The sequence below is a fragment of the Stegostoma tigrinum genome, chromosome 1 (genome assembly GCF_030684315.1).
Source record: "Stegostoma tigrinum isolate sSteTig4 chromosome 1, sSteTig4.hap1, whole genome shotgun sequence".
Classification (NCBI taxonomy): Eukaryota; Metazoa; Chordata; class Chondrichthyes; order Orectolobiformes; family Stegostomatidae; genus Stegostoma; species Stegostoma tigrinum.
In genome coordinates this window covers 179,510,206-179,528,177 of record NC_081354.1, presented here as the reverse complement: position 1 = coordinate 179,528,177, position 17,972 = coordinate 179,510,206, and the positions used below count along the sequence as shown (strand labels likewise).

Sequence of the window (17,972 nt, the reverse complement as noted above, 5' to 3'; positions counted from 1 at the left end):
CACTTCACCTTTAATGGTAACAAAGTGTGAAGCTGGACCATCCAGCTCCACACTTTGTTATCTTGGATTCTTCAGCATCTGCAGTTCCCATTATCACCTTTAATGGTGTCTGGTGCCAGCCTTGGCATGCTCCCCTGCACTCTTTATGCATCATAATGGGTTGAGAGTTATGGCAACTGGCATTTATGTAGCCTCTTTCACAACTCTCCAGCATCTCAAAGCACTCTGTAACCCATGGAATACTTCTGAAATGTATCCCTGTTGCATTGCAGGAAATATAGCAGCCCCATCTATGCAAAGCAAACGCTAACAAAGACACAAGGAGCACTGTGCAAATAATGTGTTTTTGTGTCATTGGTCAAGGGAACAATATAGACCACACTCATAGGGATCATCTTCTTGCTCTATTTCGGAACAGAAATGTCATGGGATCTCTTGTATCCACCTGAGGAAGGCACTGCATCCAACAATACAGAAAGTCCTCAGAATTGTAATGGACTGTCAATGTAGATTTTCATTCTCATATTTTAGAATGAAAGAACATGAACCCACAAAAATCTGACTTCGAGGCAAGACAAGCTAGCCACCCAGCCATGGTCAATAACAAGGGTTGAGGGCAACTAGATGTAGGTAATGTTTGGCAATAAAAATGACACTGAAAAGTTGAGCCTGGGCAGGAGACATGGATTCAAGTCAGTGCTTGACCACATTGTAAACTGTAGGACAACAAAGTGTGTAGCTGGATGAACACAGCAGGCCAAGCAGCATCTCAGGAGCACAAAAGCTGACGTTTCGGGCCTAGACCCTTCATCAGAGAGTGCTCCTGAGATGCTGCTTGGCCTGCTGTGTTCATCCAGCTACACACGTTGTCTTGGATTCTACAGCACCTGCAGTTCCCATCATCACTGATACAATTGTAAACTGTAGGGCTGGCTTTATAGAGTACCTGGTAGGAAGCGGGCAGTTTAAGCTAGATTTGGAGAGGGCTAGTGATGAGTTGAGGACAATGGACGAAGAGGCATTGAAGAGAGCAGCTTAAAAGGTGGCCTTGTATTTGGAAACAAACTAGCCATTAAACATGAGCACATTCAAAATGCTCCAGCCACTGAGCTTGCACTAAGTCCTGTTCACCCTGCGCCAATCTACATTAGCTTCCTGTTAAACACCTCCCCAATTAAAAACCTAAACCCTTCATGGCTTTGTCCCTTCTTCAGTAACCTCCTCCAGGCCTGCAATCCTCCAAGATATCTGTGGCCCTCTAATTCTAGCCTTGGAAACATCGCTAACTTCAATTAGTTCATGAATGGCCGTCAGGTCTCATTATCCAACAGCTCTGAAACTTCCTCCATCTCTCGCTCTCTCTCTGCTCCCTCAAGCCTCTGTGTTCAAGCCCTGGCTCACTAGTTCGGATGCCTCTTCAGCATGCAAAGAAGAAACGGAATCAGGCTACTCGGCCCTTCAGGCTGGCTCCGCCATTTAATACTCAAATCTACATTCCTGCACATCCCTGATAACCTTTCATCCCCGTGGTGTTAAAATATTTTAAAGATTCTGCATCCCTTTGTGGATAAGGGAATTCTGAAGACTCTCCACCTTAAATGGGTGACCCCACATTTTAAAACTATGATCCCTAACTCTAGATTCTCCCACATGAGGGAACATCCCTTCAAAAATCCAGCTTGGTCAAGCCCCTCAGGACCTTAAATGTTTTAATTAAGCCACCTTTGATTGTTTTACACTGCAAAGTACACAGGGTAAGCATTCTTGATATTAGGCTAGTAAACATTTGCTGAACTTCTTCCCAACACATTAACATCTGTCTGTAAATACAGCCACTAGTACTGTATACAATACTCCAGATGTGGTCTCACATTGCTTTGTAAAAACTGAAGCATAGCTTCCTTGCTGTTGCATTCCCCTCACAATAACTGTATTATGAGAACGAAGTATGAGAATGAAAGCTTACTGGTGGACCAATTAAATTATGTCTGGAATTCAAACACCTTACACTTGCCTTTTTAATAAAAGGTTTGGGTCTAGGCTATCTCCGTAATATACTTTGTGGGGTGTCTGGTCTTGCTTTTAACACTTGTAATATTCTATGAGCTTTCCTGATTCCTGCTGGCTCTCAATTTTTCATTTTACAATATATGCACTCTGCGCCTTGAGGTGTTTCACTATCAAGGATTCTCTATAAGAGCAGGTTATTATCTCTCTTCTTTCTTCTCACGCTCAGAGAAAGTCATTGTGTAACAGTAAGGACTGCGGTGATTAGTACCTCGTGGCAGAGAGACAGGGCACCAGGGTTACACTAATCTAATGCAGTCCTGCCTCTCCCACTGTTTACCCAATGGGCCTCTCATGGTCATCTGTCAATAGCTCTGTTACAAGTTGACAGTGTGCTTAGTGCTTCACACAGCAGGAAAAATGATGCTCCAGTGACATGACGCACACTGCTGACTTGCTAAGAGAGATGCAGCGATGAATTAAAATCTCACAGCCAGGCTGATGAGTGTGGCTGCCCTTTGCTTGTAGCAGCTGTCCAGGAAACTATTCAGGGTGATGTAGAAACAGTGTACCATACATGACAACCAGCTAGATCGGCTTCCATGCACAAACTGAACTTCAAAGCACAATATTTTGACAGAGCAAGTGTTGATCAGTAGATGACATCCTAGTGGTGCTATCGCGAGACAATTAATCTAGAGACCCAAGTAATGTTCTGGAGGGCCTTGGTTCAAGTCCTGCCATGGCAGGTGGTGGCGTTTGAATCCAATAATAATCTGGAATTAAGAGTCTAGTAATGACCATGAAACTATTGTTCAGGATTCAGTGGAAAAAACCCATCTGGTTCACTAAATAAGAACTGTGGATGCTGTAAATTTGGGCCGTTCTGAGGAAGGGTCAACGGACCCAAACTGTTAACTGATTTTTATTTTCTTCACAGATGCTAAGCTTTTCCAGCAACTTCTGTTTTTTAATTCCATCTGGTTCACTACTAATGTTCTTTAGGGAAGGAAACTGCCACGCTTACCAAGTCTGGCCTACACTCAAGACCCATATCAAAATGGATGACTTTTAACTGTCCCCCTGGGCAATTAGGGACGAGCAATAAATGCTGGTCTAGCCAGCAACACCCACATAAACCCCCATGTAGTCCTCGCACACCACCCAATCAACTTCCGGATACAACGCATCATCCTCCGACACTTCTGCCATCTACAATCCAACCCCACCACCCAAGACATTTTTCTATCCCCACCCCTGTCTGCTTTCCGGAGAGACCACTCTCTCCGTGACTCCCTTGTTCGCTCCACACTGCCCTCCAAACCCACCACACCTGGCACTTTCCCCTGCAAACACAGGAAGCGCTACACCTGCCCCCACACCTCATCCCTCACCCCCAGCCCAGGCCCCAAGATGACTTTCCATATTAAGCAGATGTTCACCTGCACATCTGCCAATGTGGTGTACTGTATCCACTGTACCCGTTGTGGCTTCCTCTACATTGGGGAAATCAAGCAGAGGCTTGGGGACCGCTTTGCAGAACACCTCCACTCGGTGTGCAACAAACAACTGCACCACCCAGTCGCAAACCATTTCAACTCCCCCTCCGATTCCTCAGACGATATGTCCACCATGGGCCTCCTGCAGTGCCACAACGATGCCACCCACCCATAGGTTGCAAGAACAGCAACTCATATTCCACTTGGGAACCCTGCAGCCCAATGGTATCAATGTGGATTTCACCAGCTTCAAAATCTCCCCTCTCCCCCGCTGCATCCCAAAACTAGCCCAGCTTGTCCCCGCCTCCCTAACCCGTTCTTCCTCTCACCTATCCCCTCCTCCCACCTCAAGCCGCACCTCATTTCCTACCTACTAACCTCCCTTGACCTGTCCGTCCTCCCCAGACTGACCTATCCCCTCCCCACCTCTACTCTCCTCTCCACCCATCTTCGGTCTGTCTACCCCTCTCTCCCTACTTATTTCAGAATCCTCTCCCCATCCCCCTTTTCTGATGAAGGGTCTAGGCCCGAAACGTCAGCATTTGTGCTCCCGAGATGCTGCTTGGCCTGCTGTGTTCATCCAGCTCCATACTTTGTCATCTCGGATTCTCCAGCATCTGCAGTTCCCGTTATCTCTGAGCAACACCTACATAGGTGGGTTATAGAGGGATGGGTCTGGGCAGGATGCACTGTGGGTCGGCGTGGACTTGTTGGGCCATAGGGGCTGTTTCCACACTGTAGGGATTCTATGATCTCATGAGTAAATATAAAAGAAAGTTCTAGCCTGGAATGAAGAACTCTGCCTATCACTCTACCTTCACATCTCGGAATCAGAAAAAGGCTGCTTGTCTTTAGGACAGGTGCTACTTCAGTACAGAGGGGAATGCAGAGGAGGTTTACCCATGGGGTACAGAATGAGGGATTTAGTTGAAAGACTAGAATAACCAGGCTGTTCTCCTCAGAGCGAGGTGCAAGTTAAGAAGAGATTTGATTGAGGTCTTCAACATTTGAGAGTTTTTGAAATCAGTAAGCAAGCTATGACTGTCCCCTGTGGCAGAGGGCCAGTAACTACAGGACACTGTCAAAGCGATTTACAGAAGAACCAGAAGTGGCATAAGCTCATGATACGAAGGCCATTCAGCCCATCAAGTCTGCCTCATCATCAAATGATATGATGGCTGATTTCATAATCCTCAACTCCACTTTTCTGCCTTTTCTCCACAGTCCTTGATCTCTTTACTATTCAAATATCTATCTCAAACTTGATTATATGTAGTGACCTAGCCTCAACAACTCACTGCAATAAAGGATGTTCCACAGATTCACTACTCTTTTAGGGAAGAAATCCCCCGTCATCTCTGTCTGAAACAGGAGATTCCTTATTCTCAGTTCATACCCCATGGTCCGAGACTTTTCGCATCTACCTTGTCCGGTCCCCTAAGAATCTTGTTGGTTTCAATAAGATTGTAATATAGAAGAATGGGAGGCAAAGAGTACAAATCCAAACTACTTTAACTCTCTCAAGCCAGTCTCTTCATACCAATTACCAGCCTAGTGAAGAGTCTCAGGGCTGTCTCCAATGCCAAAGCATCCTTCCTTAGACAGGGAGCCCAAAACAGTTCAGTATTCCAGTGGTGATCTGACTCATGCCCTGTGTAGTTTTAGCAAAACCTTCCTATCCTTTGAAATAAAGGCTAACATTCTGCCTTCCCTATTGCTTGCTGAACATGGATTACAGATTTTTGTGATTCGTGGATGAGGTCTCCCAAATCGTCTTTCTGTAACTTTTCTCCAACTAAACATTTGGCTCCTCTATTCAGGGAGGAGGTAATGGCCTAGTGGTATTATCGCTGGGCTGCTGACCCAGAGTGTTCTGGGGACCCGGGTTCAAGTCCCACCACAGCAGACAGTGGAATTTGAATTCACTAAATTAAGAAAAGTATAATCTGGCAATTAATTGGTAAGCCTTCCTAAACATCCTCCCTGCACGCAGTCTACTGGCCCAGTTCAAATTTTATGCATTTCAATCAGATTTACTATTATCTTTCTAAACTTTGGTTCAACTGGGGTGGATTCACTAATCTCTCTCGGTATGTCAGTCTTGCCATCCTGGTCATCAGTTCAGTGAACCTCCAGTACACTTCTTCTACGGCAAGTATATCCTCTCCCAGGTAGAGAGACCAGACGTGCATGCAAAGGAATACTGTACCTGAACAGCGACTCCTCTCCCGCAATGCTCAGTGGTTAGGGAACTCTAACTACATCAGGCTGCTCAGGTTGTGAATCAAGTAGCTTGGACCCATTCTACAGAAGTGAAACCTCAGGACAGAACAGGCCAAAGCCAGGGAATACTTTGAGACTGGATCACATGGAATGTAACCACATTCCGAATGTGGAGTGGCTGCAATTTTGAATGGCGGGGGGGGGGGGGGGGGAGAAGAATGTTTCTTTGTTTTTGTCATATGACAAGAAATTCAGCAGTACACCCAGGACTTGGCAGGCTGAAGTGTTCAACTACGCAACAGGGGTCAACTACGCGACTGGGGGGGGGGGGGGGGGGGGGTGTCAAAAAAACGTCATCTGCTGTGCAAACGGTCCAAGATGGGCTCAGACCCAAATTTTCAGTAAGAATGCCTTCTTTTAGAGCTTGTACCTGCTTTGCCAACCATCAAGCTCTATTCGTGACAAAATACACTGGCTTACAGTAAGCACCCATTGGGCAGACACATCTACATCAATTTGACAACAATGCGACATGCGACACAAACAAGAAACACGTTAAAACTAGCAGCATTTGCACGAGGGTTCCCTCGACCAGGCTAATTCCTGGGAATGGCAAGACTGATGTTTGAGGACAGACCAGATCAGTTAAACACTGTATTCACTGGAGGTTACAAGAATGAAGGTAGACCCAGTCGATATCTCAAATTGCAACTGCACTACTCAGTGAGAATGCAGGGAATGACATTCCTGATGACCAGTGAGTCCGGAACCAGTGGTCACAGTTTAAGTGTACAGGGTAGGTCATTTAGGACTGTAATGAGAAGATATTTCTTCACTCGGAGTGGTGAGTCTGTGGAATTCTCGACCACAGAAAATAATTGAGACCAAAACATTGAATAGTTTCAAGGAGGAGTTAGATTTGACCAAACAAAACAATGAAGTGTGCATGCTGAAGATCTGAAACTAAAGTAGAAATTGCTGGAAAAACTCAGGTCTGGCAGCATCGGTGCTGTTCCGTCCTCTGGGCAGGCCATTCTAAAGAAGGGTCATTTGATTCGAAACATTAACTTTGCTTTGCAAGGTGCTGCCAGACCTGCTGAGTTTCTCCTGCAATTTCTGATGGACATGGCTCTTGTGGGATTAAAGGGTACTGGGAGAAAGAGGAAACACCGGGTGCAGAGTTGGATGATCAGCCGTATTAAAGCGACTGGTGACAGCAAGCTGAATGGACCATATAGCTGAGGCCTGCTCCTATTTCCTAAGTTTAGGCTCTCAGAGGTATACAGCTGTACAGCATGCAAACGGACCCTCTGCCTAACTCGTTCATGCTGATCAGATGCACACAGTTCTGCAATAATGCCTTTTTCTTTAAACACAAATTGGCTGTAACACAATTGATCAATAGTGGACACTGTTAGGATAATGTGAACTTTGTTTCCCTATACAGCAATTTTCTACAGCACGAGGTCACACAAGAATGCAACTAGCATGTAAAAGGAGAAATACCTGTATCATGAATTAATCTAGGCCCATTTGCCAGCATTTGGCCCATATCCTTCTAAATCCTTCCTATTCATGTACCCATTCAGATGCCTTTTAAATTACATAAATGTACCAGCCTCCACCATTTCCTCTGGCAGCTCATTCCATACACACACACAACTCTGTGCCCTTAGGACCCTTTTAAATCTTTCCCCTCTCACCTTAAACTTATGCCCTCTAGCTTTGGACTCCCCCACCCTGGGGTAAAGACCTTGGCTATTCACTTTATCCACAGTCCTCATGATTTTATAAACCTCTATAAAAAGGTCACCCCTCAAAAGTTTCTATGACCACGATCTCACATATTGATGAGCTGTGCGTTCCTGCTCTTCTGTCAACCATCACAGGTCGGCATTGATCACCAATAAGGGGGTAACTTTCTTGGTATTAAAAGCTGGCCGGCTCAGTGAGGTTTTCCAGGCTACCTGAATTTGCTTCTGAAAAGGTTTGCTCAATTTCAGCTCATTTTCCAGCCGGAAAAAAAAAAATCACACAGAGCTCAGCCAGCACAGCAAGGATACTATCTCAAAGCTCTTCCCCCAGATACCTGGCACAGTGCAGGGCACGCTGTCTCAAAGAGGGAAAAACACTGCACTTACCCAGGACTCGGGCCTGCAACGTAACTTTTACAGGGGGACAATCACTGATCTTGCTGGCCATGACCATTTCTTCTCTGATTACGCCTTCCTTGTGGGCAATGTACTCGCATTTGACTCGATAACCTGCAACACGGAAGGGAGAAGGTCTTTTTCTTAAAAAAAGACAATAGGAAGGTTAAGAAAAAATTCCAAGCAGCCTGGGCCCTCAGCAATATCCAAGCTCTCAATAACAACTTGCAGTTTTGTATGGGTGCAGCTAGGATATCCCAGGGCGCTTCGTTGGAGCATTATCAAACAGGTTTTAGCACTGAGCTACGCAGAGCTGAAGACCTAGTCCATGTGGTAGATTTTAAAGGTTGGCTGAACAGGAGGAGAGGGGTAGAGGGAGGTTTGACAGAAGGAATATCAAAGGCTGTGACCCGAGCACATGAGCAAACACCTGTCAACACTGGGCACCATGCAAAGGTGGGGATGTGCAGAAGACCAAGTGTTGGAGAACTGCATATATCTTGGAGGGCTGTAGGGCTACAGGGGTCACTGGGATACAGAGAGGAGTGCACCAGAGAATTTCAAAAGGGCGTGAACTTGGAAAACTTGCATTTCGGGAGCAATAGCCAATGTAAGCTGGTGAGCACAGACGTCCTACAGACTAAGGGGGTGGCCATGGGCACGCGTGGGCCCCAGCTATGCCTGCCTCTTTGTAGGTTACGTGGAACAGTCCCTCTTCCGCACCTACACAGGCCCCAAACCCCACCTCTTCCTCCGGTACATTGATGACTGTATCGGCGCCGCCTCTTGCTCCCCAGAGGAGCTCGAACAGTTCATCCACTTCAACACCTTCCACCCCAACCTTCAGTTCACCTGGGCCATCTCCAGCACATCCCTCACCTTCCTGGACCTCTCAGTCTCCATCTCAGGCAACCAGCTTATAACTGATGTCCATTTCAAGCCCACCGACTCCCACAGCTACCTAAAATACACCTCCTCCCACCCACCCTCCTGCAAAAATTCCATCTCCTATTCCCAATTCCTCCGCCTCCGCCACATCTGCTCCCACGATAAGACATTCCACTCCCGCACATCCCAGATGTCCAAGTTCTTTAAGGACCGCAACCTTCCCCCCACAGTGGTCGAGAACGACCTTGACCGTGTCTCCCGTATTTCCCGCAACACATCCCTCACACCCCGCCCCCGCCACAACCGCCCTAAGAGGATCCCCCTCGTTCTCACACACCACCCCACCAACCTCCGGATACAACGCATCATCCTCCGACACTTCCGCCATTTACAATCCGACCCCACCACCCAAGACATTTTTCCATCCCCACCCCTGTCTGCTTTCCAGAGAGACCAGTCTCTCCGTGACTCCCTTGTTCGCTCCACACTGCCCTCCAACCCCACCACACCCGGCACCTTCCCCTGCAACCGCAGGAAATGCTACGCTTGCCCCCACACCTCCTCCCTCACCCCTATCCCAGGCCCCAAGATGACATTCCACATTAAGCAGAGGTTCACCTGCACATCTGCCAATGTGGTATACTGCATCCACTGTACCCGGTGTGGCTTCCTCTACATTGGGGAAACCAAGCGGAGGCTTGGAGACCGCTTTGCAGAACACCTCCGCTCAGTTCGCAACAAACAACTGCACCTCCCAGTCGCAAACCATTTCCACTCCCCCTCCCATTCTCTAGACGACATGGCCATCATGGGCCTCCTGCACTGCCACAATGATGCCACCCGAAGGTTGCAGGAACAGCAACTCATATTCCGCCTGGGAACCCTGCAGCCTAATGGTATCAATGTGGACTTCACCAGTTTCAAAATCTCCCCTTCCCCTACTGCATCCCTAAACCAGCCCAGTTCGTCCCCTCCCCCCACTGCACCACACAACCAGCCCAGCTCTTCCCCCCCCACCCACTGCATCCCAAAACCAGTCCAACCTGTCTCTGCCTCCCTAACCGGTTCTTCCTCTCACCCATCCCTTCCTCCCACCCCAAGCCGCACCCCCATCTACCTACTAACCTCATCCCACCTCCTTGACCTGTCCGTCTTCCCTGGACTGACCTATCCCCTCCCTACCTCCCCACCTATACTCTCTCCACCTATCTTCTTTACTCTCCATCTTCAGTCCGCCTCCCCCTCTCCCTATTTATTCCAGTTCCCTCTCCCCATCCCCCTCTCTGAAGAAGGGTCCAGGCCCGAAACGTCAGCTTTTGTGCTCCTGAGATGCTGCTTGGCCTGCTGTGTTCATCCAGCCTCACATTTTATTATCTTGGAATTCTCCAGCATCTGCAGTTCCCATTATCTCTCAGCTGCTTTCTATCTGCCTTGTCCATGCCCCTCATAAAGCCTTATGCACTTCTGTCAGGTTTCCCCCTCAACCCCACACTGCTCCGAACAAAATAACCCAAGCTTATCCAGCCTCTCTCCAGAGCTGAAGTCCACATAGACAACATCCTGGTGAACCTCCTCTGCAGCCGCCTCCAGTGCAACGTGCAGAGTTGCACCATCAAGGACTGACCGCACCTCTGCAGGGTCATTCATCTGGATTAAAGTCGATTACCACTTTGTAACTGATTCGGCATTTGGTGAAGTGATGTGACAACACTGCTTTCGCAGCAATTCAGTGGATTTATTCCTTCAGGGGAATGAGGGTGTTGCTGGTTGGGCCAGCACTTATTGCCCATCCCTAATTGCCCAGAGGGCAGTTCAGAGTCAACAACATTGCTGTGGGTCTGGAGTCACATGTAGGCCAGACCAGGTAAGGATGGCAGATTCCTTCCCTAAAAAGGCATTAGTGAACCAGATGGGTTTTTCCTGACAATCAGTGGATTTATGGTCGTCAATAGACTCTTAATTCCAGATATTTTTCTGGAATTCAAATTCCACCATATGCCGTGGCAGGATTCAAATCCACGTCCCCAGAACATTACCTGGGTCTCTGGGATTAAACAGTCCGGCGATAATACCACTGGACCATCACCTCCCGTAAATTGTGCCCATCTTTGGACGGAGAGGGGAAACCGGAGCACCCAGGGGAAACCCGCACAGACACGGGGAGAACACGCAAACTCCACAGGGGCAGTCACCTGAGGCCGAAATCGAACTCTTGTCCCTGGCGCCGTGAGGCAGCAGTGCTAACCACTGAGCCACCCCACATCACGTCTCTTGCTTCAGCGACACTCAAGAGCAGGGCCATTCCTCCCAGTGTGTTGGCCTATATTCCTTGCTCAACCAGCAATACCACAGACAGATTGGCTGGTCATTATCTCATTGCTTCCTGTTGAGCTCAGCTTGTAAGCTGGCCTTGCACAATCATGGCAATACACAGCCAACTACACTTCACTAGCTGTAATACACTCCAGGTGGCCCTGCAGCCACAAACAGAAATCCTTTAATTTCACTCTTAATCTCATCTTGACCGCACAAGCATTCACCCTGTACTGATGGCAAGTCTTTCCATTAATCATTGCTGGCTAACACGGTAAACACCTCAAAGATTACTCCTAATTGCCCCTGAACTTGTATGATCCTTTGTTTGTGGAAAAAAAGGCATAATTTGTGTCAGCGGTTGAAAACACTGCCACGAGTGTTCTCGAAAAGCTAATGGGCAAAATTAAGTACTGCAAACCATACAAGATATGCCAAAGCCTCTGTTGCTTAGCGACTAGCTCTTTCCGAGGGACTTTAATTCTGTTTTGCAATGAATTGTGACACAATCACCCACTGTGCCCTTGTAAAGCAAGCACCCCATCTCCCAAAGAATCACTTGACAACAGTGAGCCCAGCACTGGTGGGTGGGTGGGATCCTTCGACATGAAGAGGAACCCAAGGTCCGTGGCCCAGACAAAGCCGAGTCAATCCACGTCACTCAGAGGGTCAGCATTGGGCTTGGTACCTCCCAACACCCCAGCCAGTGCCCTTCCTTCTGGTTCTAGAGTTTATATACTCTTTCCCTCATACCCTTGAAAATAGTTACTGAACAGACAGAGATAGATTAGATAGAGTGGACAACGAGAGCCTTTTTCCTCAGATGGTGACGGCTAGCACAAGGAGACATAGCTTTAAATTGGAAGGGTGATAGATATAGAATCTTTACTCAGTAGCAAGGACGTGGAATGCCTGCCTGCAACAGTAGTAGACTCGCCAAGTTTAAGGGCATTTAAATGGTCATTGGAAAAACATATGCATAATAATGGAATAGTGTAGGTTATTTGGGCTTCAGATTGGTCTCAGGTCAGCGCGACAGAGGGCCGAAGGGCCTGTACTGCGCTGTGATGTTCTATGTTCTACAGGCTGAAGGCTGGAACTCCTCCAGTTTGCAATAAGGTGGAGAACGTCTCAGTGGTAGAGTGAGGGTGGCCAAGGAAGGCAATGGAGGGGGTTGTGCAGAGAGCAGAGAGAGAAAAAGAGAGAGAGAAGTAGGGTGAGGAGATGGAGGAGACAGGATAACAGTAAGAGAACAGGGTGACATCGTCAGACACACATTGAGGAAAGAAATTGAAGGAAGAAGGGGAATAATAGAGGTGGGGTTGGTTGCAGAGAGAGACACAGACAGACATTGAGCAGAAGAAAAAAGTGAAGACGACAAAGGGCATAAGGGGGCAATTGGAAAAATAAAGGAACAAAAAACATACTAGGCACGTCTTACATTTTCGCTTGGAATACATGTTTCAAGGATTTTTTAGAAAAATTATTCATTTAAAAAATACCATTGTATCTTGAAAGAATAGAAAACCGTCTATGTTAAATTGCTTTGCAACTTAACAGGCATGGCTTCAAATCCCTTAATGCTCAATGTCATTGGAAGAAAAAAACACAGACCATGTCCAACAGAAAATGTAAGGTTATTTCAGGCGTGTGTGCGTGAGCATGTGGTACGATGTTAGAGTTATCAGAGGGGTTGTTATTCTCTCTCAGGATAGGCCCACATTTCAAAACAGAGTTCAGGACTTTCCATCAGGGGTCTGGATCCAAATATTGACATCGGATGTGGGCCCTGGGCCTGACAGTGTGGCAGCCATTTTGTACACAGCAAGCTCCCACCAACACTGGTTATTCTTTGGTGGCTTTGAAGGTTTGACCCAGATAGCTGCTCTTTCCCAAAATGGGGCCTTTGATTGCCATCTTAGCAGAGACATGGTCTCATGAGAAAGGTGTTAGCTTCCAACAATGCAATACACCAAAAGAAGTGCTCTAAGTGCAGAACAGTCACAAGTACTAGATGGGATAGTGTAGGGGGGAGGGGCTTCGATTAGTTCACAGGTCACCACAACATCAAGGGCCAAAGGGCCTGTTCTGCACTGTATTGTTCTATGTTCTATAACAAGGTGTGGAGCTGGGTGAACACAGCTTAGGAGCCAGATGCTGCTTGGGCTGCTGTGTTCATCCAGCTCCATGCCTCGTTATCCCGGATTCTCCACCATCTGCAGTTCCTACTATCTCAGTCACAAGTGCTGTTTGACTGAAACATTAACTGAGGCCGCGTCATTCCTGTCAGGTCAATATAAAAGACCCTATGGTAACTACAGTAAAGATCAATGGCTATCCAACTGCCAGGCCAACATTCATTTGTGTCCTATTACTTGAAAATATTACCACTGTCCCTTGCCAATCACCCTAAGCAAGTATTGTGAGGGGCTTCGACGATAGTAAAATATCAGTTAACTTCAGCTAAGTGTTCGGGAGAAGTGACATAAAGGGCTCCGGTCACGATCTCAGGGTCAAAAACAGAAATGACTGGAAAAGCTCAGCAGGTCTGGCAGCATCTGTGGACAGATTTAACATTTTCATGTCCAACGACCCTTCTTCAAAACAGTTAGAAAGGGTTCTGAACGGTCACTGGATCCAAAAAAAACTTTTCTTCCCACAGATGCTGCCAGACCTGTTGAGGTTTTCCAACCATTTCTGGTTTTGTTTCCGATTTCTAGTGTGTGCGGGCTTTATTTTTGTTTATAGCCTCAGGGTGGTCAACAGCAGAAATGGCAGTTATTATTTACGATTCTCACAACATTTCTTGCTTTGACAACCCTGTGCTCAATAGACACATGATCAAGAAAGAGAGCAGAATATACATCATGGACAGAGTGAGAACAATCTGTTTCAATACATTGGCTGATGGATAAACAATGGTCAGGATGCCAGCAAAAATCACCTCTAAAAGGCATCATGGGATTGTGAGGTCCGACAGGGAAGATGGGGGTGAGATTTAACACTCGTTTTAAATTCGCTCCTTGGCTTGCTCACTACCAAGGTCAACATTTGTTGCTGTCACTAAATTTCTTTAAACACAAGGACGTGCTCAGCCACTGCAGAGGGAGTGAAGATCAACCACATTTCGTTGCACCTGGAGTCACATGTAGGCCAGATTGAGTAATAGGGGGCGAGGCACAAAGACAGTGCTGAGGATTTTCAGGTCAGTCATATCACTGAATGGCACAGCAAACTCTATGCACCACTTTTGCTTCTATATATACACACATACATCTATCTCACGGTATTAGGTAAGGATGGAGATTTCCTTCGCTATAATATTACTAGCGAACCAGACAGGTTTCCCAACAAGTGATTGTGACTTCATGGTTAACATCGACTGCACTTAAATTTTAATTCCACAAGTTGCCAAAATGGGATTTGCTAGATTACTAACTCAGTAACAGTACCAATAGACCAGTATGTCCCTCAGGGCTGCATTCAGATAGTCAGGCGGGAGTTTAGGCTCAAGCTTCTAAAGTGACATCCTCCTGTCTCAGAGACGGCAGTTCTGCAGGATGTGGTGTGCTTCATACTGAAAGCCAGCTCTCCTGACAACTGAAAACAGCTGAGCATGACAGGAACAGTTTTTAAACTGCCACGGGAAATCACTTTTAACCTGCATGATTACCATAGCTCTTAAAAATAGAAAACTGAATTAGAAACGAACAAAAGAGTGTAATGCTGATGATAATGAAAGAAGAGGTGGGTGGGGGGTGGGGGGAGAGGAGTTCGCAAAAATATATTCAAGCCTGAGTCAGACTAATTCTGAAATGAGGAAGAGAATCAAGGAGGAGTGTAGGGAAACGGCAGTAAAGTGGAGCTGGGGATTATCAGATCAGCCACGATCTCACTGAATAGTCAAACAGGCTCAATGGGCTGATTCCATCCCCTATTCCCAATTCCTCCGCCGCATCTGCTCCCACGATAAGACATTCCACTCCCGCACATCCCAGATGCCCAAGTTCTTTAAGGACCGCAACTTTCCCCCCACAGTGGTCGAGAACGCCCTTGACCGCGTCTCCCGCATTTCCCGCAACACATCCCTCACACCCCGCCCCTGCCACAACCGCCCCAAGAGGATCCCCCTCGTTCTCACACACCACCCCACCAACCTCCGGATACAACGCATTATCCTCCGACACTTGCGCCATTTACAATCCGACCCCACCACCCAAGACATTTTTCCATCCCCACCCCTGTCTGCTTTCCGGAGAGACCACTCTCTCCGTGACTCCCTTGTTCGCTCCACACTGCCCTCCAACCCCACCACACCCGGCACCTTCCCCTGCAACCGCAGGAAATGCTACGCTTGCCCCCACACCTCCTCCCTCACCCCTATCCCAGGCCCCAAGATGACATTCCACATTAAGCAGAGGTTCACCTGCACATCTGCCAACGTGGTATACTGCATCCACTGTACCGGTGCGGCTTCCTCTACATTGGGGAAACCAAGCGGAGGCTTGGGGACTGCTTTGCAGAACACCTCCGCTCAGTTCGCAACAAACAACTGCACCTCCCAGTCGCAAGCCATTTCCACTCCCCCTCCCATTCTCTAGATGACATGTCCATCATGGGCCTCCTGCACTGCCACAATGATGCCACCCGAAGGTTGCAGGAACAGCAACTAATATTCTGCCTGGGAACCCTGCAGCCATATGGTATCAATGTGGACTTCACCAATTTCAAAATCTCCCCTTCCCCTACTGCATCCCTAAACCAGCCCAGTTCATCCCCTCCCCCCACTGCACCACACAACCAGCCCAGCTCTTTCCTCTTCCCCCCCCCCACCCACTGCATCCCAAAACCAGTCCAACCTGTCTCTGCCTCCCTAACCGGTTCTTCCTCTCACCCATCCCTTCCTCCCACCCCAAGCCACACCCCCAGCTACCTACTAACCTCATCCCACCTCCTTGACCTGTCCGTCTTCTCTGGACTGACCTATCCCCTCCCTACCTACACTCTCTCCACCTATCTTCTTTACTCTCCATCTTCGGTCCGCCTCCCCCTCTCTCCCTATTTATTCCAGTTCCCTCTCCCCATCCCCCTCTCTGATGAAGGGTCTAGGCCCGAAACGTCAGCTTTTGTGCTCCTGAGATGTTGCTTGGCCTGCTGTGTTCATCCAGCCTCACATTTTATTATCTTGGAATTCTCCAGCATCTGCAGTTCCCATTATCTCTCAATGGGCTGAATGGTCCACCTCTGCCATTTGTGGGAGGGAGAGAGAGTGGGCCATGCATAGTTGTAATGATGGACCCTGTAGCCGAGTGTCTTGATCACCTCTGAATTACACTTGAAGAAGGTCCATTTCAGACTTTAAAAAAAGTCTGATGAATCAAAAACCCTGGGATCACCGGCAGCAGAGAAAAGTAATTGATGAGAACGAACCACAATCTGAACAGACGCAGTCGGTCAGACTGACATTGACACACCGTCCAGTAATCCTGCTCAATGGGTGATCATGTTTTCACGGATTATCAGCTGGTCCATTTACTAGCTGCCCTGCCAGGGGAACTGACCATGGCCCGAGAGAGCAGTCAGCTTTGTCAGATTTAACTCAGTATTTCTGAACAGTTTTCAATCTCTGCTCAAGCCGTGGTGACAGGAACGGATTTACAAATCCCCACCATCCCTGCCTAGCCACCCCCGCTCCCCTGATAGATTGTCCTCCGCCGACTCACCGAGATAAAGCCCACAAGGCGTCCAACGTCAGGCAGTGTAAGCAGCCTGGACGATGCCGAATGTTTCCAAGCTATTAACCGACGTCACTAAAGCAGATCAACTGGCCATTATGTACACTGCACCTTGTGGGATCTTACTATGTGCAAATTGGTTGCCACAATTTCCCCCGAAGACTGCAAAACGTGATAGCCAGCAAACCGATGCTGCCAACGAAACAGAAAATGCCGGAGAAAGTCAGCAGGTCCGGCAGCATCTCTGGGGAGAGAAACGGAGTTCACTTTCAGCCCAGTAATTTCTTCAGAACTAAAGGCGGCACTCCACTGCAGCTCCGAGGAAGTGCCACACTGTCAGAGGCACCCTTCTACACACAAAAAGGGTTAAGCAGAGGCCCAGGTACAGTTGCAACATTTAAAAGACATTTGGACAGGTACATCAACAAGAAACATTTAGAGGGATATGGGCCAAATGCAAGCAAGTAGGGCCAGGTCAATCCAGGAAACCTGGATTTGGGCTGAACGGTCTGTCTGTGATGTAGGCTTCCATGACACTGAGAGGAAGGACAATCACTCCCTGATGTCCTGGCTATAAAACATTTTGCATTAGAGCTAGTAGGAACTGCTGATGCTGGAGGATCTGAGATAACAAGATGTACAGCTGGCTGAACACGGCAGGCCAAGCAGCATCATGGGAGCACAAACGCTGACGTTTTGGGCTGTTTCTGGGAGATTGCTGTGTATAAATAGGCTACTATGTGTCCTACATGGAAAAATTAAAAACTCCTGCAATTCCTGCAAAAATGCTTTGAGATATCCAACAGCTGTGAGGGACACAACATGAATACAATCCCAGATAACAAAGTGTGGAGCTGGATGAACACAGCAGGCCAAGCAGCATCAGAGGAGCACAAAAGCTGACGTTTTGGGCCGAGACCTAGTATCTGCAGTTCCCATTATCTTGAATACAATCGCTTAGTATTGTTTTTAAATGTTAAAAACTATACTATCAACATAGAGGCAGGGCAGCTGCAACCAGAGGGCGTTTTGTCTCAGGCGAACACTCAAAAGCAGCAGCCTGCATGGAAAGAAAGATATTTGGCAAGACTATTTGTCTGTTATTTTTATTATGCTTCACTGGCTGGTGGCATGGCTGTGACAAACATGCAGACACA

The 17,972-nt window shown here is 47.6% G+C and overlaps 1 protein-coding gene across 1 annotated transcript in view; it reads right to left on the bottom strand.

The window, feature by feature from the left end:
* adissp (adipose secreted signaling protein) overlaps positions 1-17,972 on the bottom strand; it is a 98,382-nt gene that overhangs the window by 24,437 nt on the left and 55,973 nt on the right. The window contains exon 4 of the mRNA XM_048544455.2: positions 7,871-7,993. Coding sequence (XP_048400412.1) covers positions 7,871-7,993 — 123 coding nt within the window. The remainder of the gene's footprint in view (positions 1-7,870; positions 7,994-17,972) is intronic.